At 43.6% G+C, this 27,804-nt stretch overlaps 2 protein-coding genes and 1 non-coding gene across 3 annotated transcripts in view; 1 reads left to right on the plus strand and 2 right to left on the minus strand.

Annotated features, from left to right (window-relative positions):
- Positions 1-7,412: 7,412 nt before the first annotated feature.
- Positions 7,413-7,823, minus strand: LOC119813252 (60S ribosomal protein L27-like). The gene has a single exon (XM_038328468.1). The coding sequence runs from the start codon at positions 7,821-7,823 to the stop codon at positions 7,413-7,415; it is 411 nt and encodes a 136-aa protein (XP_038184396.1).
- Positions 7,824-14,847: 7,024 nt separating this feature from the next.
- Positions 14,848-27,804, plus strand: part of Utp6 (UTP6 small subunit processome component) — a 28,515-nt gene continuing 15,558 nt past the window's right edge. The window contains exons 1-10 of the mRNA XM_038328467.2: positions 14,848-15,035; positions 16,378-16,462; positions 18,205-18,246; positions 18,749-18,841; positions 20,028-20,075; positions 20,694-20,757; positions 22,985-23,103; positions 24,375-24,452; positions 26,726-26,807; positions 27,121-27,202. Coding sequence (XP_038184395.1) covers positions 14,944-15,035; positions 16,378-16,462; positions 18,205-18,246; positions 18,749-18,841; positions 20,028-20,075; positions 20,694-20,757; positions 22,985-23,103; positions 24,375-24,452; positions 26,726-26,807; positions 27,121-27,202 — 785 coding nt within the window. The 5' untranslated portion in view covers positions 14,848-14,943. The remainder of the gene's footprint in view (positions 15,036-16,377; positions 16,463-18,204; positions 18,247-18,748; positions 18,842-20,027; positions 20,076-20,693; positions 20,758-22,984; positions 23,104-24,374; positions 24,453-26,725; positions 26,808-27,120; positions 27,203-27,804) is intronic.
- LOC119813764 lies at positions 18,427-18,533 on the minus strand. Its single transcript, XR_005285225.1, has one exon. It is a non-coding gene; the product is annotated as a U6 spliceosomal RNA (small nuclear RNA).

The raw sequence follows: 27,804 nt of genomic DNA on the forward strand, positions 1-27,804 counted from the left end.
AAGGATTGAATTGGCGAGGGACCAATAACGCGATACCACGGTTAGTGGGAAACAGACCCCACTGGTCTCGGTAAAGACAGAGGAAGTTTTCCTGCAGTCTTGAACCCCCTTCGGATTGATCTTGGACACGTTATAAGGGAGATCAGGGACGAGAGCGGAGAGATTGATGAGAGGGGGGGAGTCCGGGGGGGTTGGAACGGGGAGGAGGGTATAGCTCCCACTTGCTTTGGAGGAATCTGCGGGCAGTGTTATCTCAACCCGGAGGTCCAGGAAGCCGCGTCTTGGAAGCCTGAAGCCCAGGGCTCCCAGATGGCCCTGTTTTCGCAAGGAACGCGTGGCCTGGAGAGGCTGATCCGCCTGGGGGCAGAGGGTTCTGCAGTTGTGCAGGAGTTGCTGGCGCCGAGTTCCGGCCGATAAGCCGGGCGGGGGCTCTGAGCTGGGTCCAGGCAAGAGGACAAGGCCCGGCCCTGTTGTCGGAGAGCGGTCGTGGGTCCAGGGCGGGTGGGAGACTTCCATAGGGCGCTGCCGCCGCGGGAGGGAAGCAGCGGTTCCACCCCTGCACTCTGAACTGCAAAGTCCAGTAAAACTAAGACCCATCTGCTGTTCGCAACTCTCAAGACTTCACTTGAAGCCCTCTGCTCTCACACCCACCTCAGTCAGCCCATACCTGGATTCCTCTCCCACTTCAGCCTCATCCCCACCCCACCCCACCCCATTCCTGGATCCCTCTCCCACCTCAGAAATGGATCCTTCTCTCCCACCCTAGCATCACCCCCCACCCCCCACCTCAGACCTGGATCCTTCTCTCCCACCCCAGCCTCACTCCCCACCCCACCCAAGACCTGGATCCCTCTCCCAATCCCAGCCTTATCCAAACCATACTGGCATATCCTGCCCAGGACCTTCCCTGACCACCCTCCCTTCAGACTTGGATCCCTCTAGCCCCATTTCTTCAGATCTCGAGCTCTCTCCCCGACCATGGGCCTCTCCCCATCCCATCCTCAAGCCAGACCTGGAATTCTCTTCCACACTTTGGACCTACCCCTAGCCTCGCCTTGACTCACCTCAGGGCTGGATCTCTCACCCAGTCCTCAGCCCAGAAAATTGCCCCAGCTGTCTCCCCCGCCAGGCCCTTATCCCTGAAAGGGTCTGTTCCGAAATGCCGCTGGCCGGAGGGCAGGTGGCTGAGCAGCACGTTCCCTCCGCAACCCCCCTGGACCACGTCCACCCCCTCAGCCCTGCCGCGTGTCACGGCAGGGTGTGTTAGGATCAAAGCGAGCCTCAGCCGGCTCTCCACCTCAAAGCACGAGGCAGGGTAGAGCTGTCAACCTGGGCAGGAAAGGAGGCTCCGGGTTTGGGTAGAAAAGAACCTAAGGAGCTAATGGGAGGGTGGTATTAGGGTAATATCAAGGTGCGTGTTCGTTGATTTTTGAGGAACATCTAGAAATTTGGAAATCAACAGAAACAGCTGGAGACGGTCCATATGAAGTTAAAATACGAGAGAGGGGAGGCAAGGCGGCAGGGAATGCTATTATTTTTACAACCTTAGAATGCTCCTTGGCTTTCAAAACGAATGTAACCAAAAACTATTTAAAAGAACCGTTAGTCACCTTTGTTTACTCCAAGTCTTAAATTTCCCAGCAAGCTCCCCACTTACTAGCTGTGTGATCTTGGCCAAGTAACTTCATTTAGAGCCAGGTTTGCTTATCTGTTAAATGAGGGTAGTAACACAGCTGCCTAAGAACTAATGACAAGGTAGGCAGATTGCTTTGTGGAGCCTGTGATGGGCACAGACTAGCCGTCCAATGAACCTTCTGAATGAAGGTATTCTAAATGAATAAGGCAGTTTGTAGTCAAAAAGCGGCCTCTTGTCCACAATACCTGTGTGTCGAGGAGCTGGAGTGGAGGCGATCCAATTTGAATGTGGGTTTATTGAGCAAACCGATGTTGTCAAAGAGCGACCCATAATAGAGCTGCTTGTGTGAACTGTTTGAGGTCTTTTAAAATGTTAATTTGTACCTGGACAGTTCCCAGGTTGTAGAAGCTTAGGGTGAGATGGGGGACAAAAGGGGACAGAGTCTTCCAGCGTGACATTATTCATTATTGCGTATTTCATTTTACAAAAAGCGTTTCTCCTACAAAAAAAAAAAATGAATCTCAAGTTCCTTTAGGCAGAAGCGTCTCTGACAAAACTGAGACTGTCTAGGAGAAAATCTGAGGTTATTTGCTGTGACTCATCAGCGAGGAATTCAGGTAAAGTATATTTTCACCTTAACATCCTAGCTAAAGCTAAAACGACAATGACCATGTGATCTGAACCAGAGCTTAATTCCAGTGCTTTCTCTAGACTCTATTAAAATGTTTTCCTTAAACAGGAATAACAAAAACAATATCCTTTATTAAATGATTCACATTGAGGACACCATCCCCCATAACAAATATGAATGGTTCCGGGAACAATCCTCCAAGATTTACTTATCAACTAAATTTACTTAATTTATTTTTGTATGTGCGGGTGCATGATGTGTGTATGTATGTGCGGGTGCATGTGTGTGTGTGTGTGCGGGTGCATGTGTGTGTGTATGTGCGGGTGCATGTGTGTGTGTGTGTATGTGCGGGTGCATGTGTGTGTGTGTATGTGCGGGTGCATGTGTGTGTGTATGTGCGGGTGCATGTGTGTGTGTGTATGTGCGGGTGCATGTGTGTGTGTGTGTGGGTGGGTGCATGTGTGTGTATGTGTGGGTGCATGATGTGTGTGTGTGTATGTGCGGGTGCATGTGTGTGTATGTGCGGGTGCATGTGTGTGTGTATGTGCGGGTGCATGATGTGTGTGTGTATGTGCGGGTGCATGTGTGTGTGTGTATGTGCGGGTGCATGTGTGTGTGTGTGTGCGGGTGCATGTGTGTGTGTGTATGTGCGGGGGCATGATGTGTGTGTGTGTATGTGCGGGGACATGATGTGTGTGTGTATGTGCAGGTGCATGTATGTGTGTATGTGCAGGTGCATGTGTGTGTGTGGCTCTTCTGTGGTGGTCAGAGGACAACTTTGGGACATTGGTTCTTTTCTTCCACTTTTACATAGGTTCCAGGGATCAAATTCAGGTGGCCAGGCTGTGTAGCAAGTGCCTTTACCCACCGAGCTAACCCTTGTATGTTTATTTGTTTTGTTTGTTGTTTCGTAGAGTCCGTCTATGTAGCCCAGGCTGGCCTGAGACTCATGATCCTGCTGCCCCAGTCTCCTGGGATTACAGTGCTGGGATTACAGATGCGCACCACCGTGTTGAACCTCACTCTCTTTAACAGATCTACAGTATGGCCTGGGGAGAGGGCTTAGTGGATAAAGTGTTTATTGCACAAGCATAAGAATCTGAGTTCTAGCCGGGCAGTGGTGGCACACGCCTTTAATCCCAGCACTCGGGAGACAGAGGCAGGCTGATCTCTGAGTTTGAGGCCAGCCTAGTCTACAAGAGCTAGTTCCAGGACAGGCTCTAGAAACTACAGGGAAACCCTGTCTCGAAAAAACCAAAAAAAAAAAAAAAAAAAAAAAAAAAAAACAAGAATCTGAGTTCTAATCTCCAGCACACACATAAAAAGCTGGGTGGGACATCATGTGCCCCTGTGCTGTAATACTGTAATTCAGTTGCTACACACACACACACACACACACACACACACACACACACACACAGAGTACACCATTGTATACATGTACTATTTATTTTTTTGACTGCTAATTTCTCTCTCTCTCTCTCTCTCTCTCTCTCTCTCTCTCTCTCTCTCGCTCGCTCTCTCTCTCTCTTTTGAGACAGGGTTTCTCTGTATAGACCTGGCTGTCCTGGAACTTGCTCTATGCTCTATAGACCAGCTGCCCTCGAACTCACAGATACTCGCCTGCCTCTGCCTTCAGAGTGCTGGGATGAAAGGCATGTGCCACCACTGCCCAGGTTCTTCTTTTTTAAACTGTTACAAATAGTGCTTCTGTTTTGTTGTAGCTGAGCAGTGGCGCACATCTTTAATCCCAGCACTCAGGAGGCAGAGGCAGGCAGATCTCTGTGAGTTCGAGACCAGCCTAGTCTACAAGAGCTAGTTCCGGGCTGGAGCAATTGCTCAGAGGTTAAAAACACTGGCTGTTTTTCTAGAGGTCCTGAGTTCAATTCTCAGCAACCACATGGTGGCTCATAATGATAGGTGGTGCCATATTCTGGTGTGCAGGCACACATGCAGGCAGAACACTGTATATATAATAAATAAATAAATCTTTAAAAAAAAAGAGCTAGTTCCAGGACAGACTCTAAAGCTACAGAGAAACCCTGTCTTGGAAAAACAAAAAATAAAAATAAAACAACCCCCCCCAAAACAAAACAAAACAAAAAATATAGTGCTTCATAAAATATAGTGCTTCATTGGCTGTTCTTGCACTATTTGTAACAGTTTAAAAAAGAAGAAGAACCTGGGCAGTGGTGGCACACGCCTTTCATCCCAGCACTCTGGAGGCAGAGGCAGGCGAGTATCTGTGAGTTCGAGGGCAGCTGGTCTATAGAGCATAGAGCAAGTTCCAGGACAGCCAGGTCTATACAGAGAAACCCTGTCTGAAAAGAGAGAGAGAGAGAGAGAGAGAGAGAGAGAGAGAGAGAGAGAGAGAGAGAGAGAGAGAGAAATTAGCAGTCAAAAAAATAAATAGTACATGTATACAATGGTGTACTCTGTGTGTGTGTGTGTGTGTGTGTGTGTGTGTAGCAACTGAATTACAGTATTACAGCACAGGGGCACATGATGTCCCACCCAGCTTTTTATGTGTGTGCTAGAGATTAGAACTCAGATTCTTTTTTTTTTTTTTTTTTGGTTTTTTCGAGACAGGGTTTCCCTGTAGTTTCTAGAGCCTGTCCTGGAACTAGTTCTTATAGACTAGGCTGGCCTCAAACTCAGAGATCAGCCTGCCTCTGTCTCCCGAGTGCTGGGATTAAAGGCGTGTGCCACCACTGCCCGGCTAGAACTCAGATTCTTATGCTTGTGCAATAAACACTTTATCCACTAAGATAAAGGAAAGGTTTGGAAATATTGGACTTAATTGGTGGGCTTCAGTTATGTGTGTTTAAAATGTGGACAGATATCGCCAAACTACTCAAAATAAAGAAAGCTTGGTGAATTTAAAATTTTAAGCCTAGTGGTCTTAGTTATACACCCCACAGCTCCTCAAAAAGTTGTGAGAACATTTTTGTTTGTTTGTTGAGACAAGAATTCTCTGTGTATCCCAGCACTCGGGAGGCAGAGGCAGGTGGATCTCTGTGAGTTCGAGACCAGCCTGGTCTACAAGAGCTAGCTCCAGGACAGGCTCTAAAGCTGCAGAGAAACCCTGTCTCGAAAAACCAAAAAAAGAAAAAAAAAATTCTCTGTGTAGCCTTGGCCTCAAACTGCCTCTGCTGGGATTAAAAGTGTGCAATACTACCACCACACACTCAGCCTATGTGAGGATAGTTAAAAAGGCAACCCCTGGGCTTAACACTATGTTAAAAATATCTTTAGGGACTGGAGAGAAGGTTCAGCGGTTAAGAGCATTGGTTGCTCTTCCAGAGGACCTGGGTTTGATTTCCAACACCACATGATGGCTGACATTTTAAAAAATTAAAAAAAAAATTGTAACTCCTGTTCCAGAAGATTTGCTGTCCTCTTCTGGTCTCCAAGGGCACTGCATACTTGTGGTGTCCATGTGTATGTGCAGGCAAAACACCCATATGTGGATTTTTCTGTGTAAAGGTGCTTTGTCTGCTCATATGCCTACAAATCAGAAGAGGGCATCAGATTGTGAGCCATCATGTGGTTGCTGGGAGTTGAACTCAGGACCTCTGGAAGAGCAGCAGCCAGTGCTGAGCCATCTCTCCAGCCCCTCACTGTGATATTTTATTTTTTTTAGAAAAATATTTATTTATTTATTTATTATGTACACAATATTCTGTCTGTGTGTATGCCTGCAGGCCAGAAGAGAGCACCAGACCCCATTACAGATTGTTGTGAGCCACCATGTGGTTGCTGGGAATTGAACTCAGGACCTTTGGAAGAGCAGGCAATGTTCTCTCTCTCTTTTTTTTTTTTTTTGGTTTTTCGAGACAGGGTTTCTCTGCAGCTTTAGAGCCTGTCCTGGAGCTAGCTCTTGTAGACCAGGCTGGTCTCGAACTCACAGAGATCCGCCTGCCTCTGCCTCCCGAGTGCTGGGATTAAAGGCATGAGCCACCACTGCCCATCTTCAGTCAATGCTCTTAACCTCTGAGCCATCTCTCCAGCCCCTCACTGTGATATTTTCATACACAAATATAATTGTACTTTGCTCATGATCCTCTTTGTACTTTCTCTTGACAAACTCAATGGTTCCAAAGACAGTATTTCACTCTGTGCTTTATAATAAATGTTCAGAGTTCCATGGGCTCCATCTGCCTTGGGCTTTGAAGAGCATCCCAAATGGATCACTGGGCAGAAAGTATGAAAATAAATGCCCTCATTCTTTATATGTGGCAGCAGCTATGCACTCCAATGTTTGTGGGAGGGGCTTGAGAGCTGTAGAGAATAGGGTGTTTCTTTATTTGGTAGTTTGGCACTATTGTAAATTGACACAGAGGACATCAAAGGCACAGAGCTTCAAAAAACTATGTTTCTAAGGGGCTGAAGAAACATGGCTCTGTGGTTCAATTCCCAGCAACCACACGTTGGCTCACAACCACCTGTAAAGAGATCTGGCGCCCTCTTCTGGCCTGCAGGCATACATGCAGACAGAACACTGTACATAATAAATAAAAATCATTGAGACTACAATTCTAAACAGGTCAAATTGGGACCTCAGCTGTAGACGTTTGTGAATCTGCACTCCAGGGTGACTCACTGGCTCTCCAGTCTTCTCTCAGGTGCTGTGCTCTTCCCTTGCTCCTTTAGTCTATAACATTCCTATACTTCATAGTTGTAAGGAAGTTCGCTTCCTTACAACTTTCCTTGTGAGATGGATGGGTGTGGTGGCTCACACCTGCAATCCTAGCATTTGAGATGCTAAGGAAGGTGATCACTGTGGACACCAAAAAAGCTACAAGGTGAGAATCTGCCCCCAAAACCAAGTATAAATTGTCAAGGTCTTATCTCTCATAGGTTCTTTTTGACTGTAAATAATACATCTCCAGGGGGACTGGAGAGATGGCTCAGAGGTTAAGAGCACTGGCTGCACTTCCGGAGGTCCTGAGTTCAATTCCCAGCAACCACATGGTGGCTCACAACCATCTGTACTGAGATCTGGCGCCCTCCTCTGGCGTGTGGTCATACATAGAGGCAGAATGTTGTATACATAATAAATAAATCTTTAAAAAAAATACATCTCCACCAAATAATTTTCTTTTTTTGTTTTTTAAAATTTTAATGATGTAAACAAAAATATACCTAAAAGCGAAGCTTCTGGAAAAACCATTTGTTCTTCCCTGTCTTGTATCGTTCCTCAAATTTGACCTTGGCTTCCCACCTTGCCTTGCGTTTCAGGGCTGGGTCCCTAAAGACATCCTTGTTGACAACAGTTTTGTCCAGGGGGATGTCCACAGAGTTCCTTGTGAGCATCAGGTGGTTGTAGTTATAAACCTTCAGAAAGGACTTGATCTTGGATCTCTTGGCGACTTTCTTTTTGCCCATGGCAGCCGTCACTTTTCGGGGATAGCCATCAATTCCAGCCACCAGGGCATGGCTGTAAGGGCGGTCTGAGGTGCCATCATCGAGGTTCTTCACGATGACGGCTTTGCATCCGGCGTAGCGTCCAGCCAGGATGAACACCACTTTCCCTGGTTTCATGAACTTGCCCATTTCAACAGCGAGCAGCCGGTTCCCAGCAGAAAGGACAGGAAGGACCAAATAATTTTCTTTTTACATTTTTTTTCTTCTTGTAGAGTTGAGGGATTGGACCCAAGACCCCATGCATTCTAAGCAAGCAGTCTACCAGAGCCACGCTACACAACTGCCTTTCTATTTCTTCTTCATTTATTTAATTTTGTTTTTTGAGACAAGGTTTCCTGAGATTTGCCTGCCTCCACCTCCCAAGTGCTAGGATTAAAGGTGTGCAAAACCACCACCCGGTTCGCGAGTGGAAGGACATTCTCAGAGGACACGGATGCGGCGATGGTTCTCTCCTTTCTCCACGTGGGAGTCAGGGATTGAACTCCAGCTGTCAGGCTTGGCAGCAAGCACTTTTACTCAGTGAGCGTCTCAATGGCTCCCCCAGCTGGTCTTGAATTAATGTGCTCAGATGATGCTCCTACCTCAGTCTCCGAAGTGCTGGAGTAGCGGTGTGCGCCTCCACCTTGACATCAGCGCAAGTTTTGGAATCAGAGCATTAGGAGCTTGGGTCTCTCTGTGTGTACATATAAATATACATTAAATCATATTATGTGTGACGGTGTTAGGGGAAGTGCTCTCTCACTGAGCTATAGTCTCAATTGTACAGACATATTGCATTTGAAAAGCTTCTCAGATCTCCAAGTGAAGATGCTGAATTGGCAGCTGGGTAGTCTAGCATAAGTCTGGAATTTGGGACTGGTGCTGTGTTCGGAAGGTAGATCAGTATTGTCCAAGCCAGCAGCTACTAACTACATGTGGCAGTTAAAATTAGGACAAATGAAATGATATTGAAAATGCAGTTTCTCTTGCACCTGGTGAAACGGCTCTGCGGGCAAAGGGGCCTGCTTTCGAGCCTCACGGACTGGGCTTGGCTGTGGCTAGCCACTTGGTGGAAGATGAGACCCCGCACCTGTAAACTGTCCTGTGACCTCCATCCCTGTGCCCTGGGATGAGAGCAGACTGGAGGCGCATATACACATGCAAATTTAAAAAATAGGGCTGGAATAGTGACACACACCTTTAATCCCAGCACTCAGGAGGCAGATCTCTGAGCTTGAGGCCAGCCTGGTCCACAGAGGGAGTTCCAGGACAGTTAGGGCTACACAGAGAATATTTTTCCAAATATCTATCTATCTATCTATTATTTATTTATTTATTTATTTATTTATTTATTATGATACAATATTCTGTGTGTATGCCTGCAGGCCAGAAGAGGGCACCAGACCCCATTACAGAAGGTTGTGAGCCACCATGTGTTTGCTGGGAATTGAACTCTGGACCTTTGGAAGAGCAGGCAATGCTCTTAACCTCTGAGCCATCTCTCCAGCCTGGGAAACCCTGTTTTTAAAAGCAAAAACAAATTAAAGAAATATTAACCATCACTTTTTGAAAATTCAGTTTCTCAGTTGTTCTAGCCACTCAATAAACATGTGGCTAGTGGCTACCATATTAGGTGATCCAGACAGAGAACATTTCCGTTTTTATTTATGGAAAAGCAGGAATGGTGGTGGCACATACTTGTAATGCTAGCACTTAGGAAGTGGCGGCAAGAAGATGGCCAGTTTGAGGATAAGCTAGGCTATACTGCCAGACTTTGTCTCAAAATAAAATAAAATAAACTTCCGTTGGGGACCATGGAGATGGCTCAGTAGGTAAAAGATTTGTCCTGGAACCATGGGCATGCAAACCTTAGGAGCAGTGTTTGATGCTCAGAACCTATGTAAAAGCTGGGTGGATGTGGTGGCCCAGCAGTAATCCCACATGTAGAGGCATTGATTGGAACTCTTCAAAGCAAGCTCCAGATTTATCAGGAGACCTTGCCTCAGTGTAGTAGATGGAGAGTGTGGGAAGGAAGACTCAATGTCAATCTCAGCACACACACACACACACACACACAGTGCATTCATGCTCTCATGCACTCACATACAGATTTACAGATTCAACATGCATATACTACACACATACATTTAAAAATGCAAAAATTTTAATAGGGTAGCAATGACAAGTAATAGCATCTGAAATCATAGGCCTGGGTAAAATCTCCTAGTAAGCAGAAGCCCTTTGTATAAATATATCTAATTATTCAAAAACAATGGTAGTAAACTAGGTGGTGCATTAATCCCAGCACTTGGGAGGCAGAGGCAGGTGGATCTCTGAATCTGAGGCCAGCCTGATCTACAGAGTGTCTTCTAGGACAGCCAGGGCTATAGAGAGAAACCCTGTCTTGAAAATCAAACAAAACAAGATAAAAACAGGTGGTGTGTTGTTTTGTGTTTTGGTTTTTTTTGACACTGGGTTTCTCTGTGTAGCCTTGACTATTCTGGCACTTTCTCTGTAGACCAGGCTAACCTCGAATTTCCAGAGATCTGCCAGCCTCTGCCTCCTGAGTGCTGGGATTAAAGGCGTATGCCACCATGGCCTGGCGGTTTTGTTTTTTTGAGACAGGGTTTCTCTGTGTAGCCTTGCCTGTCCTGAAACTCACTCTGTAGATCACATTGTAGTAGTGGTATGCTAAAGCAAGTTTAATTTTTAATTTTAACTAAAAAAAAGTTTAATGAAGTAAACTTGGCAAATAGATAGTGAGCCTTCCAGACACAAAGAATAGTATATGATTGTTTAGTGAGGGACAAAGCATGACATTGTTGGGAAATTATTAGAAAGCTGACATATTAGGGGCAGGGCCACATTATTTTAGCACATACACACACATGCATGCACACACGCTTCACAAACTTCTTTGCATCATAAACCGTGAGTGGGATCAGATGTCACCATTAAGTTTAGAGAAATGGATGCTGCTTCTCAAGTTCCTCTCAATGATAAAAGTCAAATATGATGTTCACTTTCATTGAGAAGGCTAGAACTTAATTTTGACTGCAGTTGGGAAAATTGGGAAAAATAATAATTGTAGCTAATCGGTCACGGCGTTAGTGGAATGCATTTGCGGACAGACAATTACTAGGTCTAGAAGCCGGTCGCTTTGGAACATGGTTTGGAAAGATGTCAGTGAGTTTTAAAATCAGGCTGTTTACCCAAACTGCCATATTCTCCATCTTCCTTTTCTCACCTGCTCCTCCTACATTTACTTATTTATCTATTTACCTATTGATTATTTTAGAGTTTACCAAAGCCAGGAACTTAATCTTCAGGAAAAAGACACAAAACTAATTTTTTTCCCATTTAAAAGAAGCCCTTTCCATTTACATGCGTTTTGAACTATAATAGCCTAAAAAACACGACAATTTCATTAGGGGGGGAAAATGTTAAGCAGTAGAATCTACTAGAATGTCACGTTGTCACTCTGCGCTCCCGCAGTTCAAAACCGCGTCATTATTTCCATTATACCTACCTCCTCATTTTGAGGGCTTGTTAGCTGGGTTGTAAAAACCTGCTCCAGCTTGAGCCTGGCAAGCTGACAAGGCTGGGTGCCAGAAGTAATTTACTCTCCAGCGTAGTTTGCAGAGAAAAAGGAGCTATAAATAATAGAAAAAGAAATGAAAAGTTAGTAGTTCCAAAGACTTTAATGCAAGTAACGTACGTTACCCAGAACTTGGACGCTTTTGCTGTCTACAGTGCTAGATCACACGGAAGGTTTGCAAAGTGCAGATGCTCCACTCTAGGCTCTAACCGCGGGCTCCGAGGTTCTCAGGCATCAAAGACCCGTCTGTGCCTATCACTTCTGCCGGACTTTGAAGTCTCAGGGCTCGCGGTGTGGGAGAGGGAGACGGGGTAGGGTGGGGGTGGGGAGTCAGGTGCTTTGCCTCTCCTTGTGTCTGAAATTAGGTATTTTCCTTCACCAAGTAATAATGGGTGTGCGTCGTGGGTGGGGGGGTAGCATTTCTTCCTCTGCTCTTTTGAGTCACCGAGCTCTCTATGACCTCTGTCTTCAGATGAACAATGTGACCATTCCAAGGAGAAGTTCAAGTTTACTTTAAAGTTTGCATTCAAGCGCACTAAAGGCAAGAACAGACGTTTTAGCTTCTGGTTAGGGCTCCTCTGGTGGGCTCCTTGTGAGATTGTCTCAGGACCTTAACTGAGGGCTGTTTGCTGTTTCCAGCCTGGCTCATCAGCACCAACATGGGAACCAACCGTTCCTTGAAAGCCATAGGTGATCAGAACACATCTTTCCAAGCAATCGGGTGTGTGTGTGGGGGGGTGTAGATCATGAAAATTTAGATTAAAATAATCACTGGACTTGGGAGCTGGTTCTGTGGGTAAAGTTCTGGCCACACAAGCATGAGGACCTGAGTTCAGATCCCCAGGATCCAGAATCCCTAGAAGTCATGTAAAGCACCCGCCTGCTATCCCAGTTGTACAGCAGTAGAGGCAGGAGGATTCCGGGAAACTCAAGGGCCAGCTATCCTGGTACAGCCATTAGTAAAAAGAGTTCCTGTGTCAAAGAAGGTGGAAGGCAGGCACCAACATCTGCAGCTGTCCTGGGGCTCCACACACTCATCCACATAAGCACACGATATACACACACAAGATTAAAAAGCCCAGCACAGGGGGCTGGAGCAATGGCTCAGCGGTTCAGAGAACTTACTGCTCTTGCAGAGGGCTTGCCACACGGCAACTCACAACCATCTGTAACTCTAGTTCTAGGTTATCTGCCACCTTCTTCAGACTTCCGTGGGCACCAGATAAGAGGTGCACATATACAGATTTGTGTAAAACTTCATATACATTAAATAAAAATCATTAAAAAAAACAGTCAAGCTCAATGGCACAAGCCCATCACCCCAGCACCTGAGAGACAGAGGCAGGGGGATCAGAAATTTAAGGTCATTTTTGGCTGCAATAGCAAGTTTGAAGTCAGACTGAGCTACATGAAACAGAATGCAAAATTCTTGTACTGTTTTAAATGCTTTGGAGAAGAAAGTTGATTTCTTTCTTTTCCTTTCCTTTTCTTTTTTCTTTCTTTTCTTTTTTTTTTTTTGGAGGGGGTCTTCTGGGGATTGAACTCAGGACCTTCTGCAGTCTAACTCTGGACCACTGAACTAGATGTTCCAGCCCTTAGCAGGTGCTTTCAGCCCTTTTAGGTTGATATTAAAAAAGTAATAATGATAAAAAATAGAGTTGTATGTGATAGCACATGCTTTTAATCCAAGCACGGGAGGCAGAGGCAGAGGGATTTCTGAATTTGAGGCCAGCTTGATCTACAGAGTTCCAGGATAGCCAGGGCTGACCAAAACCAAAAACCAAAACCAAACCAAACCAAACCAACAACAACAAAAAAAATCAAACCCCAAACAAACAAGTAAGAGGCCACCTGTCTCTGCCTTCTGTGTACTTGGATTAAAGATGTGTGCTTCTAGGGCTGGCCAAATAAATAAAATATTTATGTGATGTGATGAGGTGGATTGACATATGAAGGTCTTAGAGCAGCGCACATAGCACCCTAGACCACAGCGAGAGAGATGTTATGAGATTGCCGAAGTGAAAAGGAGATTTTACCATCTCTATTATAATTATTGTTAGGGGCAAGATAATTAAAATTGCTAAATTTCAAAAGGAGAGAGGAGAGCATAGTTGATTTAAGAACTGTAGTTAGCTCGTTAAGGTCTCTGTCAAAATCGCCTGGAAATAAAGGGTTCCCGTCGCCAGAGCCTGTCGACTTCCTTGCACTTCGAGTTTGTAAAAGCCCTGCACTGTGGGCTCGTTTGTGGGCTTTCTATTAGGGCAAGGTGTCTCTCTCTCGGGGGAGACTCCCTGTGCATACTGAGCTCGCTACTCCAGGTCAGTCTGGCTGATGACAGTCTTGCTTCTACAGAGAAACTGCACCTGTGATTTCCGTAGGAGATTTCCTTCCATTCTCAGATCTTAGCCCTGAAAGGGTTGAGGAACGATGAACCCCACATCAGCCTCTGTGTCTGTTCTGAGTCTGGTGGGACAAGATGTGAAATGGGAGGAAAAGGAAGGCAGAGAACTGGGTGAACTGGGTAATTGCTGAGTCTATTTCCCTGTCACAGTTAGCATAGGGGGTCGGGCAAGGACGTGAGTGTCCCAATAGCAGTTCTAACGAGACCCCCTGCTTTGGCTTTATCATCTCCCAGGACTTAAAGAGAACCAACCCAACCAGAGTTTTTTTAGGTGTAGTAATTATACCACCAATATTGCTTCTCAGTTGAGTTACAGGATGGTTCTCTTAAACATATTCATTTACTTGGGCAATGCTGTAAGGAAGAGCTGAGTAACTTTTCACTACCAAAATCCTGTTTTCTAAAACAAATGACAGTCTCTGATATCTATTAGAGTCTAATATTTTGTCTACATAAGTCCGAATATCTTTTTTTTTTATTTAAAATCGTGAGGGTGTGTGTATGTATATGTGTGTGTGTGTGTGTGTGTGTGTGGGTGGGTGGGTGTGGGTGTGGGTGCGCGCGCGTGCGTGGTGTGGCATAGAGACTATTGAGGTCAGAGGACACTTGCAGGAGTTAGTCCTCTCCTTCCACTGAATTCGGTGGCCAGGCTTGGTGGCACGATAGCCCTAATTATTTAAAAGAGAAAGCATTTCTCACCATTTTAAAACGAACCTCCCATACAGGGGCTTAAATTGGCACGTGAGAAATCCAAGTTTCCACATTGCTTTCCAGAAGAAGCTAGCACAATGTTAGCTGGGGCAGCCGGTTGTCGGTCTTAGAGCCACATCGAATTTGCATAACTAACAATATCATCTTCAATAGCATATTTTAGGTTCTCGGTGAAGGGAAGTGAGGACCTGCGATAGGAGAATGATAAAAACAGAGGACATCCAATAGAAAGCATACTTCAGGCGCTCAGGTAAACCCCGAAGAGCAGAGCTTTTTTCGGTCTCCGTGGAGCAAGGATTTGGCTCCGCCCCCAGCCCCGCCCCAACCCGTTCCGCGCAAGACTTATATCAGACCGGAAGGGGTTCTCGCTGCAATTCTACAGTCAACCACAGGGAGGCGACAGCGGCCTCGATAGCGGGGAGGGCGGTCCCAATGGCGGAAGCGGAAAAGGCGGGACCTACGAAGCACGTTCAGTCAGTTACTAAGAGAGAGCCCGGTGACTGAGAGGTGGCCGCTGCTACGCGTCTTGGCCGCCCAGCAGCTTGTGAAGTTCCAGCCTCATGGCGGAGATAATTCAGGAACGCATAGAAGATCGAATCCCGGAGTTGGAACAGCTGGAGCGCATCGGGCTCTTCAGCCACGCGGAAATTAAGTGAGCGGGTCAGGGAGGAGGAAGGACTGGGGCGGCCTGAGGGGAGCTTCAGGCGTGGGGACTTTTCCGAGTTTGTTTCTAACTAACGTGATAAAAGAGGAAAAAGCCCGTTGAAGGAATTTGATGGAATTTAACCCGTTGCGAAGCACTCCGTCAGTCCATGTGCTCACCTGTCATACAGACCATCATTCGGTGGTCAGGGTCTTGGGGCTGGAGAGGTGATGTGGCCCTGATTCCAGCCCATCAAGGGCTTCCTGGGCTATGTGAATGGGGGAGGATTCAGATAAAAAAAATAAAAATTGGTTATAGTTTAAATGTTTGGGGTATACAACTTGCCATCGCCCTGGAAGCCAAGGGGGCGTGGGTAGGACTCCTAAGCTTGTAGATTGGAGATCATTTCATTCGTCTCATACACTTCTTTAGAGCTCTGCTATAGTGCTCGGCATATAGCTGACATTCGGTAATTTGTTAAAAGTCAATTGCTTTTAAAGATTTTCTGTGACAGTTCACTTTACAATGATTCCGGATGAATTACAGTAATGTGACTACAGGATCGACGTTCTTAAATATTATTGTGCATATTTTGCATTCAGTTTTTCTAAAACACATGTGTGTTCACTCAGGGTGAGCTGTCTTCTCACATAAATGTTATTTATTTATTTATTATTACAAATTTTTTACCTCCTCCCCTCCTCCCATTTCTCTCCCCCTCCCCCATAAATGTTTATAGTAATAAAGCTTTTTAGAGACAGTTTAGGTTTACACACTAAAAAATTTAAAAAAAAAAAGAATTTACATACTGACAAGATTTTGGGATAGAGATTTGGTTATCATAAAAACCTAAGCATTGAGGGTTGAGGATGCAGTTAAGAGCAATGCAGAGTGCTTGCTTAGCATGCACAAGGGCCTGGGTTTGATTCTAGTGGATGCCAAAAAAAAAAAAAAGAGAACCCCCTCCACCCCCCGGAACTTAGGCTTGAAGAAGAAATCTTTGTTAGTAACATGTATAAGTAATATAAAGTGTTGTCAGGGTTTCACTGTGTAACAGTCCTAGCTGTCTTGGAACTAGCTCTTGTAGACCAGGCTGGCCTCGGAACTCACAGGGATTCACCTGCCTCTGCCTCCTGAGTGCTGGGATTAAAGGCGTGCACCACCACCGCCCGGGTATCTGGATGTTCTTAACAGCACAGAGGTAACAGAGTAAGTACTTTGCCTCTGGAAGATAATTGTATTCAGGAACTAGATGTTTTGTTTAATGTGTGTTTTTAATATATCCAGGACAAAAATCTTAAATTCAAATTGAACTTTTCAAATGTTCCAGTCTAACCGGCTTTCTCTGCAGGGCTATCATCAAAAAGGCGTCTGATCTAGAATACAAAATACAGCGGAGAACCCTTATCAAGGAAGACTTTATCAATTATGTCCAAGTGAGTGATTCCATATCTGGGAGGCTGGAGAGGTGGCTCAGTAGTTGAGAGCGCTGGACCTGAGTTCAATTTCCAGCACCCACATAGCAACTTGCAACTGCCTGTAACTCCAGTTCCAGGGCTCTGACACCTTTACAAGGTCATACACGCAGACAAAACACCAATGCACATTATAAACAAACAAAAACCCCAGAATTTTAACTCAGACAATAATGGGCTTAACAATAATTTTTTACAGAATTTCAGGATTCGGTGGTTGTACACACTTATTTTTTTTTTTTTTTGAGACTCACAGAGATCTACCTGCCTCTGCCTCCCAAGTGGTGGAATTAAAGGCGTGCACCACCACCACCCAACAATACCTCATGTTCTTGAGTGTTAGAATAAAGCATGTATCATGGGGCTGGAGAGATGGTTCAGTGGTTAAGAGCGCTGATTGCTCATCCAGAGGACACAGGTTTGATTTCCAGCTACATGATTGCTCACACTGTCTGTAACTCTAGTCCCAGGGGGATCTAATGCCCTTTTCTGGCTTCTGAAAACTGCATGTGTGGCGTACACAAATATATTTGGGCAAAACACCCATACACATAAAAATAAAGTTAACTTAAATCGTGCTTTTTCTTTAAGCTGGGGCAATAGCTCAGTTTGTAGAGTGTTGTCTAGGCTGCCAAAGCTCTGAGTTCAGTCCCTAGCACTGTCTAAGATTGGATGTGGTGGCTAGACTTCCATGTGTAATCCTAGCATCCTTGTAATTCTAGCACCTGGAGGGAGGCAGGAGAATCATATGTTTATGGTCTTTTTTTTTTTTTTTTTTTTTTTTTTTGTGAGACAGGATTTCTCTGTAGCTTTGGAGCCTGTCCTGGAACTAGCTGTTGTAGACCAGGCTGGTCTCAAACTCACAGAGATCCGTCTGCCTCTGCCTCCCGAGTGCTGGGATTAAAGTTGTGTGCCAACACCGCCTGGCTTCATGGTCATTCTTGGTTACATAGTAAGCTCTAAGCCAGCTTGGGCTTCTTGAAGTGCTATCTCAAAATGCTAGAAAATAAAATATAAAAGAAAAGCATTCTTGCTTTTACTTCCCAAATTCTGGGATTATAAGTACGCATTGCTATACTAGCAGTGTTGTAGTCCTTATGCATGCTAGATAGAGTCTTATTATGTAGTCCTGGTTGGCGGGCCTGGAGGTCCCTGTGTAGACCAGGCTTGAACTCACAGAGATCCACCTGTCTGCTTCTGGAGTGCTGAGGTGAATGGAATATAGTGTAACACTGACTGGCAGTTGTTGTGCCTCTTGGCTTACTTTCCTAGCACCTTGGACTCATGACCTTCCTCCAGTCTTAGCCTCTGAGGTATAGACGTGTGTTACAATGTCTGACTTAGATTTTTTTTGGTTAAAACTGAAAATTGGAAGATGCTGCTAAATTTAAGTCAGGGAGTTGGATTAAATGATGTTATAGATCTTATAGGTGTCATGTGCTGTCTTTGAATCTTAGTTGCCTGCAGTCACTGTTACTATATAATTTCTAAGTTTCACGGAGCTAAGGTAAATTTCCAGTGAATTCTAGAGATTTGTTATAAATTCTGCCTATCGTGGATCTCAGTGAGTTCGAAGCCAGCCTGGTCTACCAAGCAAGTTTCAGGACAGCCTGGGCTGTTACACAGAGAAACCCTGTCTCGAAAAAAAAAAAGCAAAACAAAAAAGGTTATCATTTTCACGCTTCCCTTTGTATCCCTTACAGTATGAAATTAATCTTTTGGAGCTGATCCAGAGAAGAAGAGCAGTAAGTTCATGTTTAATTTCCTATTTATTTATTTATTATTTATTTATTTATTTATTTTTATTAAAAATTTCCACCTCCTCCCCACCTCCCATTTCCTTCCCCCTTCCTTAACTCCCCTCCCCCTCCCTTGCCAGTCCAAGGAGCAGTCAGGCTTCCTTTCCCTGTAGGAAGTCCAAGGTCAAAAATATGGAATGCTTCACGAATTTGCGTGTCATCCTTGCGCAGGGGCCATGCTAATCTTCTCTGTATTGTCCCAATTTTAGTATATGTGCTGCCGAAGCGAGCACCATGTTTAATTTCTTAAGTTGGTGTTGCTGTTTTGGAGGCACTGATGTTGTTAACCTATGCTGTGCCCAAAGTGGATGCTTGGAATTGTCTAGTTTTTTTTTTTTTTTTTATTTTATTTTGTCAGTACTGAGAGTGAGCATGTGTGAACGCTACATTGGATAAATGTGGTTAACTGAGGCTTTTTTTTTTTGTTTTTTGTTTTTGTCCCTTTTAGAGAATTAAATATTCATTTAAGAAGGATGAGATTGAATATTCTATTGTACATCGAGTACAAGGTGTCTTTGGTCGTGCTTCAGCAAAGTGGAAAGTAAGTGGTCAGCCCATATCTGAGGAGGCCTGAAGATACACAGTATGCATATTATGAGTTGGGTGTTCTTTCTGCTCCTTTCCAGTTCTCAATACGTATTTGCATGATGGTGCCATTGCTTGAAACAGTTTAAGCCACATAAACCATTAAGAAAGTCTCTCTTATCTCTTGGTCATCGTATTTTGTCAGGACAATAAAAAAGTAACTGCAGGGTGCAGAGGCTCATACCTTGATCCCAACACTTGGGAGGCAGAGGCAGGTAAATGTCTGTGAATTCAAGGCCAGCATGGACTATGTATTGAGTTTCAGGATGGCCAGGGCTATGTAGAGAGCCGGAACGGAGGGAGGGAGGGAGGGAGGAAACTAAGACATTGAATCTCATAAAATAATAGCCACAATTATGGATTGTGGATCACTAATCATAACAAGATCCAGAAAGTATCAATGCATACACACATGGCTCCAACATCAACCTTTTACTCCACATGCACATTCACACATGCACATACACACATGCACATTCACACATGCACATACACACAAAACAATAATTCTTGCCAGGCCTGAAGGTGCATGCCTTTAATCCTGGCACTAGGGAGTTAAAAGCAGAGGCAGGCGATCTCTGTAAGGATGACACTGAACACTCTGTTTAATACATTATTAGTGATTAGAAAAAATTAAAGGTGCAGGCCTTTAATCCTAACATTCAGGAGGCAGAGGCAGGTGGATCTCTGTGAGTTTGAGGCCAGCCTGGTCTACAGAGTGAGTTCCAGGACAGCCCCAACTATACATGAAACCGTGTCTCAAAAAAAAGAAAAAAGAAAAAGAAAAATCACCAGTGAGATGGTTGGGTGATGGCTTGGAGATGGGCAGTAGTACCTCAGTAGTTGATGTTCAAGTTTTGATGGGGACTGATCTATATATACATAAATAAACATGATTATATTCCTGAGAATGTAAGGCTTTTGTTTCTTTACTTAGGTGGATGCCGATTCTTTTCTTAGACTGTGGTAGGTGGGAGTAGAGGGTTAGACTGAATTCTCGTAAGGGATCCAAGGCTCAGTGAGGAATACTCATAGATGAAGATTGTGTGGCACATTGGATCTTTTGAAACTTGCCTGTTTTCAATGAAGTGAATTCATGTAAAGATCAAATTCAAGTAGCTTATCCTGTGCTTTTCTTGCAGGATGATGTTCAACTTTGGCTGTCCTATATAGTTTTTTGTAAGAAATGGGTAAGTTTGAAGCTTCCTCTTCCCCTTCTGTAATCTGCTCCTTAAGCTTCATTCTGTGTTACTGAACTGTTTTTCAGGAGGTATGTGGTTAACAGTTGGAGAGGGAACCCAGGGACACAGGAGCTGAGTGAGCCTCAATCTCACGTTTGTAGATCTGACCATGGGAATAATTCTTAGTCAGTTGTAAAGAAAATCATTTTTATGCATATTTGTTCAGTAAAAAAAGTTAGAGCTAGAAAGTTTTGTGTTTACCCTGTCTTTATTTGTTGTTATGTCTCTAGCAATAGCAGATCTTTCCCACTAAGTGTGTGTGTGTGTGTGTCAGTGTACTTACAGCTGGGCTGGAACTTGCTATGTAGACCAGGCTGACCTTGAACATATAATGATCCAGATGCCTCTGCCTTCTAAGTACTGAGTTTAAGGCATAATTCACCAAAGTGGCTTTTCCATTGGATTTTATAGTTAATAGGAAATATATATATATATACTTATATATATTATATATAAAAATATATTATATATATGTGTGTGTGTGTGTGTGTGTGTGTGTATTGCTTCCAGATGAATAGCAATTATTTTTCTGTGCAGGAAGTGAAGTCTTTTTCTCCTCTTTTACAGGGTACCAAAGCTCAACTTAGCAAGATATTCTCGGCCATGCTTGCCATTCATTCAAACAAACCAGGTATATCAAAATCTTCAACAGTTCTTATTCTACATTTTATTCAAACTCAGCCATTTTGGAATTTACTGTGCTCAATGAACCTAGGAAATTATTTAGAGGACTTGGGCTTAGACTGTTTGTTACGTCTTAGTTTATCCCTGCTTGTTTTGTATGTCTCGTCATTTTGCCAGGTGTTGCAATTGTGGATAGAAAGGATGGTTTATCTTTTTAGCTGATGAAAAATAAACTTGATAGTTCTGTAGGGTACATTTTATTTGGAGGCAATAGATTTCGAATTATTCCAAAAGGTAGAAGGATAAAATATTAACATAGTTTATAAGGTTGGCTGGCACAAAGTGTGTGCTGTTTTTGGATTTTTTTTGGGGAGAGGGGACAGGGTTTCTCTGTGTATACCTAGCTGTCCTGGAACTCTATAGGTCAGGCTGGCCTTGAACTCAGAGACCTGCCTGCCTTTGTCTCAAGTGCTGGGATTAAAGGTGTGTGCTACCACCACCTGGCCTGTACTCGGGTTTTGTAAGAGAGACATAGAAACATTCTTATGAGTGGTAAGGGGCATGCTCTTGTTTAGTGGAGGTATTCCAGTAACTGTTCTCACAGTATTAGGCTCAACCAGAGATTTATATGACTTAAGACTCAAGTGAGCTTAGCAATTTTTAGGACTAAAAGTCAGTGTGATTCTTAACTTGAGGTTTCTGGAGGGACTGCATGAATGGATAGGAGAACTACTTTGGTAACCCATGGGTACAGAAGATTCTGGAAAGATCAATGCCTGGTTTTAGGAGTCACATACTCAAGAAAGCTAAAAGCAGTGGCTTTGCCACCATTTGTGATTCCAGGGAAGTCCAGATGTGATTTCCAACCAGGGGTCATTTTTACCAAAAACAGGCTTGCTTTTTGCAGTCCTTGTGACCAAACCCAGGGCCTTTGTGCAGTCTAGGAAATGTTCTCTTGCTGAGCTATTCCCCAGCCCTCTCTTTCTAATTAAAACCTTTTTTAAGTACATAATTGTTTTATTTTGTATATGTATGAGCATGTGTGTATATGCATGGACATGCACATGTCTTGTTACATTATGTAGACTTCAGAGGAAAATTTATGGAAGCTTGTTCTTTTCTTCTACTCTGTGGGGTCCTGAAGATAAAAGTCATATTAGATTGGCAAGCACCTTTCCTGATGAGGCGATTTGGCAGCCTTTTTTCTAGCTTAGAGTTGCCAAATTCTATCAAAACATTATAAACTCCCTTTCCCTTTGGTAAGATTAATAAATAACTTAATGGGGATGGAGAGGTGGCTTAGTGGTTAAGAGCACTGAACTGGTTTGGTCTAGTCTAAACTGGTCTGAACTGGTCAGGGCTGGTCTGAACCAGCCTGGATCAGTCTACACTGGTTGGGCCAGGTCTAAACCTTTCTGGTCCGGCCGAGTCCAGTCGAAACTGGTCAGGACCTGACTGAACTGGTCGAGACCGGACTGAACCAGTCAGGACTGACCCAAAAGACATGACACGCGCGACAGACACGACACATGCGCTCAAAACGACACGCATGGCAAATCCAACACGCGTGACGGAAACGGCAAACATGACAAGCACGACAAAACCACGTCACACGGGTCCGATCCAACAGGGTGCCAAATCCACCATGCATGTTATTTCTGTCAAGCATGTCATGTCGGCCGTGTGCTACCCTTGTTACGCGTGTTGGATTCGCCATGCCACGCGTGTCGTCCCAGTGCGCATGTCGCGTCCATCACGTGTCATTTTCGTTATCTGCGTGTAGGGCTTGAAACGCTTGTCATGTTTGTCATTCTGAGCATGTGTGTTGTGTTTGTCGCGTGTTATTTTGAGCGCGTGTGTCGTATTTGTCATGATTGTCATTTGGGCATGTGTGCCGTGGTTTCTTGTCACACAGCATGTCACAAGTGTCATACGTGTTGTTCTGCGCACGTGTGTCACGTTTGTCACCCGTGTTGCATCTGTCATGCCTGACATTTTTCGGACCAGTCCCGACTGACTCAAACTGGACCAGACTGGTCGAGACTGGTTCAGACCGGACCCAACCGGTGTAGACCAGTCTCCACTGGACCCTACCAGTTCAGACCAGACTCCACTGGTTTTGACTGATTGCACATGCATGGCAGATAATGGAACGCGTGGCGGATATGGCACGCGTGACGAATATGGCGCACATGGCAAATATGTTCCTGATATTTTTTCTTTTTTTCCTATAGCTTTGTGGATTATGGCAGCCAAATGGGAAATGGAAGATCGCTTGTCTTCAGAAAGTGCCAGACAGTTATTTCTTCGGGCTCTACGATTTCATCCTGAGTGTCCAAAACTCTATCAAGAAGTGAGTATACTGCTTAAAATGTAGGTTTTTTTTTCTTTTGTGTAATTGTGTTTTGTGAAAAATTTGTTCCTTTATTTTTATTTATTTATTTGTTTTGGTTTTTTGAGACAGGGTTTTACTGTAGCTTTGGAGCTTGTCCTAGAACTAGCTCTTGTAGACCAGGCTGGCCTTGAACTCACTGAGATCCACCTGCCTCTGCCTCCCGAGTGCTGGGATTAAAGGCATGCGCCTTCAGGCCTGGCAAGAATTATTGTTTTGTGTGTATGTGCATGTGTGAATGTACATGTGGAGTAAAAGGTTGATGTTGGAGCCATGTGTGTATGCATCGATACTTTCTGGATCTTGTGGATTAGTGATCCACAATCCATAATTGTGGCTATTATTTTGTGAGATTAAATGTCTTAGTTCCTTACCTCCCTTCCTCCTCCCTCCCTTCCTCCTCCCTCCATTGCCCTGGCCATCCTGAAACTCACTACATAGTCCAAGCTGGCTTTGAATTCACAGATATTCACCTGCCTCTGCCTCCCAAGTGTTGGGATCAAAGGTATGAGCCTCTGCACCCTGCAGTTACTTTTTTATTGTCCTCACAAAATACCATGACTAAGAGAATTTATAAAAGAAAGCATTTAATTTAGGGATTCATGGTTCCAGAGCGTTAAAGTCCATGACCATCATTTCAGGGAGCATGGCAGCAGGCAGGCAGGCTTGATGCTGGAGCAATATCTGAGAGCTTACCTCTGATCTACAAGCATGAGGCAGAAAGAGAGCTAATTTGAATGATGTGTGCTTTAGAAACCTCAAAGCCTATCCTAAGGACACACCTCCTTTAACAAGGCCTTACCTCCTAATCTTTCCACCAATTGGGGACCAACCGTTCAAATGCATAAACCTGTGGGGCCATTCTCATTCAACCACCACCCTAAGGAAGTGACAGTTTTTGTTTAGTAAGCGTATTTTCACGAGGCTCTGCTTCTTTGTTGCTAAATGGTATAGAAATCTGAGTTACTCAGCCTTTGTGGATACTTTTTACTGTGTATGGATGAGATTAAATGAAATTACTTGCAGAAACTTCCATTCAGTCTTTTGTCTCATACACTTCGATTACATGTCAAATAATCTCTTCTATCACATATCAATAACAGCTAGTTTCATTCCAGTGTAAAATATGGTCCCTCATCTCTGATACTAATGATTTAAAAGAAGCCGTCTTGGATATTTTTAATTTAAGAAGCATCTCTAAGGATTTCTAGGTCATTATTTCCCTTTTGTAGTACTTTAGGATGGAGCTGATGCATGCTGAGAAACTGAGAAAGGAAAAGGAGGAATTTGAAAAAGCTGCCATGGATACGGTGAGAGTTTAATTGTTGGTCTTTTGAGCCTGCTTACAAGTAAAAGAAGAATCTTTGAGATACATTTTTTTCCAATTTAATGTCACATTTTTCACTTACAGATAAATTTGTAATTTTCGTTAATTTTTAGAATTACATTTGCGTGTATGTGTGTTTATGTCATGATGTCAGAGGGAGTCCTTTTTTGTACTGAACCATCTTTCTGACTCAAACCTGGAACTGTTTTTTTTTCCTCCTTTTTTTTGGTTTTTCAAGACAGGGTTTCTTTGTGTAGTTTTGGAGCCTGTTCTAGAACTCACTCTGTAGACCAGGCTGGGCTCAAACTCACAGAGATCTGGGATTAGAGGCATATGCCACCACTGCCCAGCAAACTTGGAACTCTTGATCCTCCTGCCTCAACCTTCAGGGAGATGAGATTATAGGTGTGCTCCACCCTTTCTAGCTCTTTTCCTTTTTATATAATTTGAAATGTGACAGAATAACTTTAAATAAAGAGCATTGAGTGTTAGGGCTGGTAATATGGGGTATACCTGTAATCCTAGTATTTGTGAATCTGAGCCAGAAGGAATGTGAGTTCTAGTCCTTCTTGGGATACATAGCAAGACCTGGTATTCAAAAGATAAAACAGAAACAGAAACAAAGGAACTTGCTATACTGTTACTGTGTTTTCAGTTCAGAACTTTGTGTGTAGGTATGCACATGTGGTATATGTTACACATCGCATTTGTATGTAAGGGAGTGTAAGAATTGCATGTGTATGTACATGTATGTGGTAGCCAAAGGTTGCTTTTTCACCTTATATCTTATTTTCTTTTTTTATATTTATTTATTTATTATGTATACAATATTCTGTCTGTGTGTATTTCTGCAGGCCAGAAGAGGGCACCAGACCCCATTACAGATGGTTGTGAGCCACCATGTGGTTGCTGGGAGTTGAACTCAGGACCTTTGGAAGAGCAGGCAGTGCTCTTAACTTCTGAGCCATCTCTCCAGCCCCATCTTATTTTCTAGTTACATTTGAAAATATTGTTTTGTGGGGAGCACATATCATGGTATGTGTATGGAGGAAAACTTGTAGGAGTTGGTTCTGTCCCTCATCACATGGGCCTTGGGGATCCATCTTAGGTGGTCAGGTTGGCAACAGCTGTCTTTACTCACTGAGCCATCTCAACAGCCCTTAATTTGTTTTTTAAATTATATTTATTTATTTGTGTGCCACAGTGTACTGTAGAGGTCAGAGGATAACTTAGAGGAGTTGGTTTTCCCCTTCCATCAGTTATCCCAGGAATCCAGCTCAGATCATCAGACTTGGCAGCAGGCATCTTTATGCATGAAACCATCCCACTGGCCTTTATTAAAATTTAAAAATTTACTATATTTTATTTGTTTATTTATTTTTGAGGCAGAGTCTCTTTGGCTCTGCTTTGCCTAGATCTCTTATGTTGACCAGACTGGCCTTGAACTCATAGGGACCCACTTGCCTGCCTCTGCCTCCTGAGTACTGGGATTAAAGCTGTGCCTAGCTGTAATATACTTTTATTCATCTGTTTGTATGTGTGTTGGGACGGGAGCACACAGGTACCATAGTATGTGTATGGTGGTCAGAGGACAACTTGTGGGAGCTGGTTTTCTCCTTCTGCCTCAGGAGTCCCAGTACTGAACTGTCATAATAAGGATTGGTGACAAAGCGCCTTTGCCTGTTGAGCCATCTCACTGGTCCTTTCCGCCTTTTTTTTTTTTTTTTTTTTTGATAGAGTCCCTGAATGTGGAACTCATCTGTTTAATTAGACTGGCTGGTCAGTAGGCCCCATTGGTCCCTTCCTCTTACAACTAGGATTTCAGGTGTGTGCTACCACACCTGTTTTTTTTTTTTTTCCCCATGAATACTGGGGATTTATAAATTTGGTTACTTATACTTGTGTGACAAGCACCTTATCAACTGACCCATTTCCCTAGTCCTCAGAACTTTTTTTATTCAAATAAAATACTATATAGAGGGATTATCAAAGCACGTGTAGCCCGGTCTGTTCTGGCCTAAATGGAGAGTGAGACTAAGATCACGAGGCTGAGGAGCCTGAGAGAGAGAGCGCGGGTGATCAGTGAGGGTCAGGCTGCACACTGTACAAGTGAAGAACTGGCCTCAGAATTGGGATTTGTCAGAAGTCCTGTGCACTGTTGTCTAGAACTGTTAATTTCCATCCTGGTGGGTTTTGTTTGTGTGTTTGTACTTCCTGGTATTGCCTTTTCAGTTATGGTTGATGTACACTTTGTAGGGGAGTTTTGATCATCCTGAAGAAATCCTTAAGGGCGAGTTGGCACGGATCATTTACAAAAATTCTGTAAGAAAGATTAAAGGTAAGTATTCCCTGGATTTTTTTTTTGGGGGGGGTAGGTGTTCTCTTTGTGATGGAAAGAACTATTAACGTGTGGCAAAGCTTCCTTCTGAGCTATCATTGGGCATTTCAAAGATTTTGTTGAGTAGTCAGCTGATTTGGGGGAGTTGAAAAGTAGTAGATGATTTAATTCTTTGCCTTATGCCCTTTAGTTTATGAAACTTAGGAGTAGTTAGAAATATTTCAAAATATTAATGTCTTTGTTTATATGCTGGGAACAGAAGTCAGTCTTTGCAATTTAACCAACAACAAACCTCCCTTGATTTTAAATTCAGGTGCAGAATTTCATGTGTCACTTCTTTCAATTGCACAACTATTTGATTTTGCCAAAGATCTACAAAAAGAAATTTATGATGAGTAAGTTAAATAATGGTAAGGTGAACATATCTATTTCTGGTCTTGTGATAAATATTTGAGGCTGTGGAGAAGTGAAAAAGAATATATACCTGGCAGTGGTGTGCACACCTTTAATTTTAGCACTTGTGGGGCAGAGGCAGAGACAGGCAGATCTCTTGAGTTTGAGGCTAGCCTGGTCTACAGAGTGAGTTCCAGGATAACACAGAGACACTCTGTTTCAAAAAACCAAGAAGGAAAAAAAAGAATATGCTTTACAAACTTTAGGAAAAATTATGTTATATTATGAATAGAAAATATATATTCCTGCAGTGTTTTTTTTTTAAATAGTGGGCTTTGTTTCTAAAATAGAATGCATTTTACCATCTTTTTCTAAAAGCTTATGTCAGTATATATTCTTCTTTTCTGCAAAATCAGAGTTGTGTTCATAATTTGTTATAGCTTATTGTTGATAATTTAAGCTGCAGTTTCTGGTTCTGGTATTTAAGAATTATTTGCATGTATTAGTTAATTTTTATGCTGTGATGAAACACCATGTCCAAAAACAACTTACAGAAGAAAGGGTTTATTTTAGTTTATGGTTCCAGAGGGCTGGAGTCCATATG

The sequence above is a fragment of the Arvicola amphibius genome, chromosome 4 (assembly GCF_903992535.2).
Source record: "Arvicola amphibius chromosome 4, mArvAmp1.2, whole genome shotgun sequence".
Classification (NCBI taxonomy): Eukaryota; Metazoa; Chordata; class Mammalia; order Rodentia; family Cricetidae; genus Arvicola; species Arvicola amphibius.

Excerpts from the sequence above, each read along its gene's own strand:
- LOC119813252 (XM_038328468.1), bottom strand. The coding sequence starts at position 7,823 with ATGGGCAAGTTCATGAAACCAGGGAAAGTGGTGTTCATCCTGGCTGGA.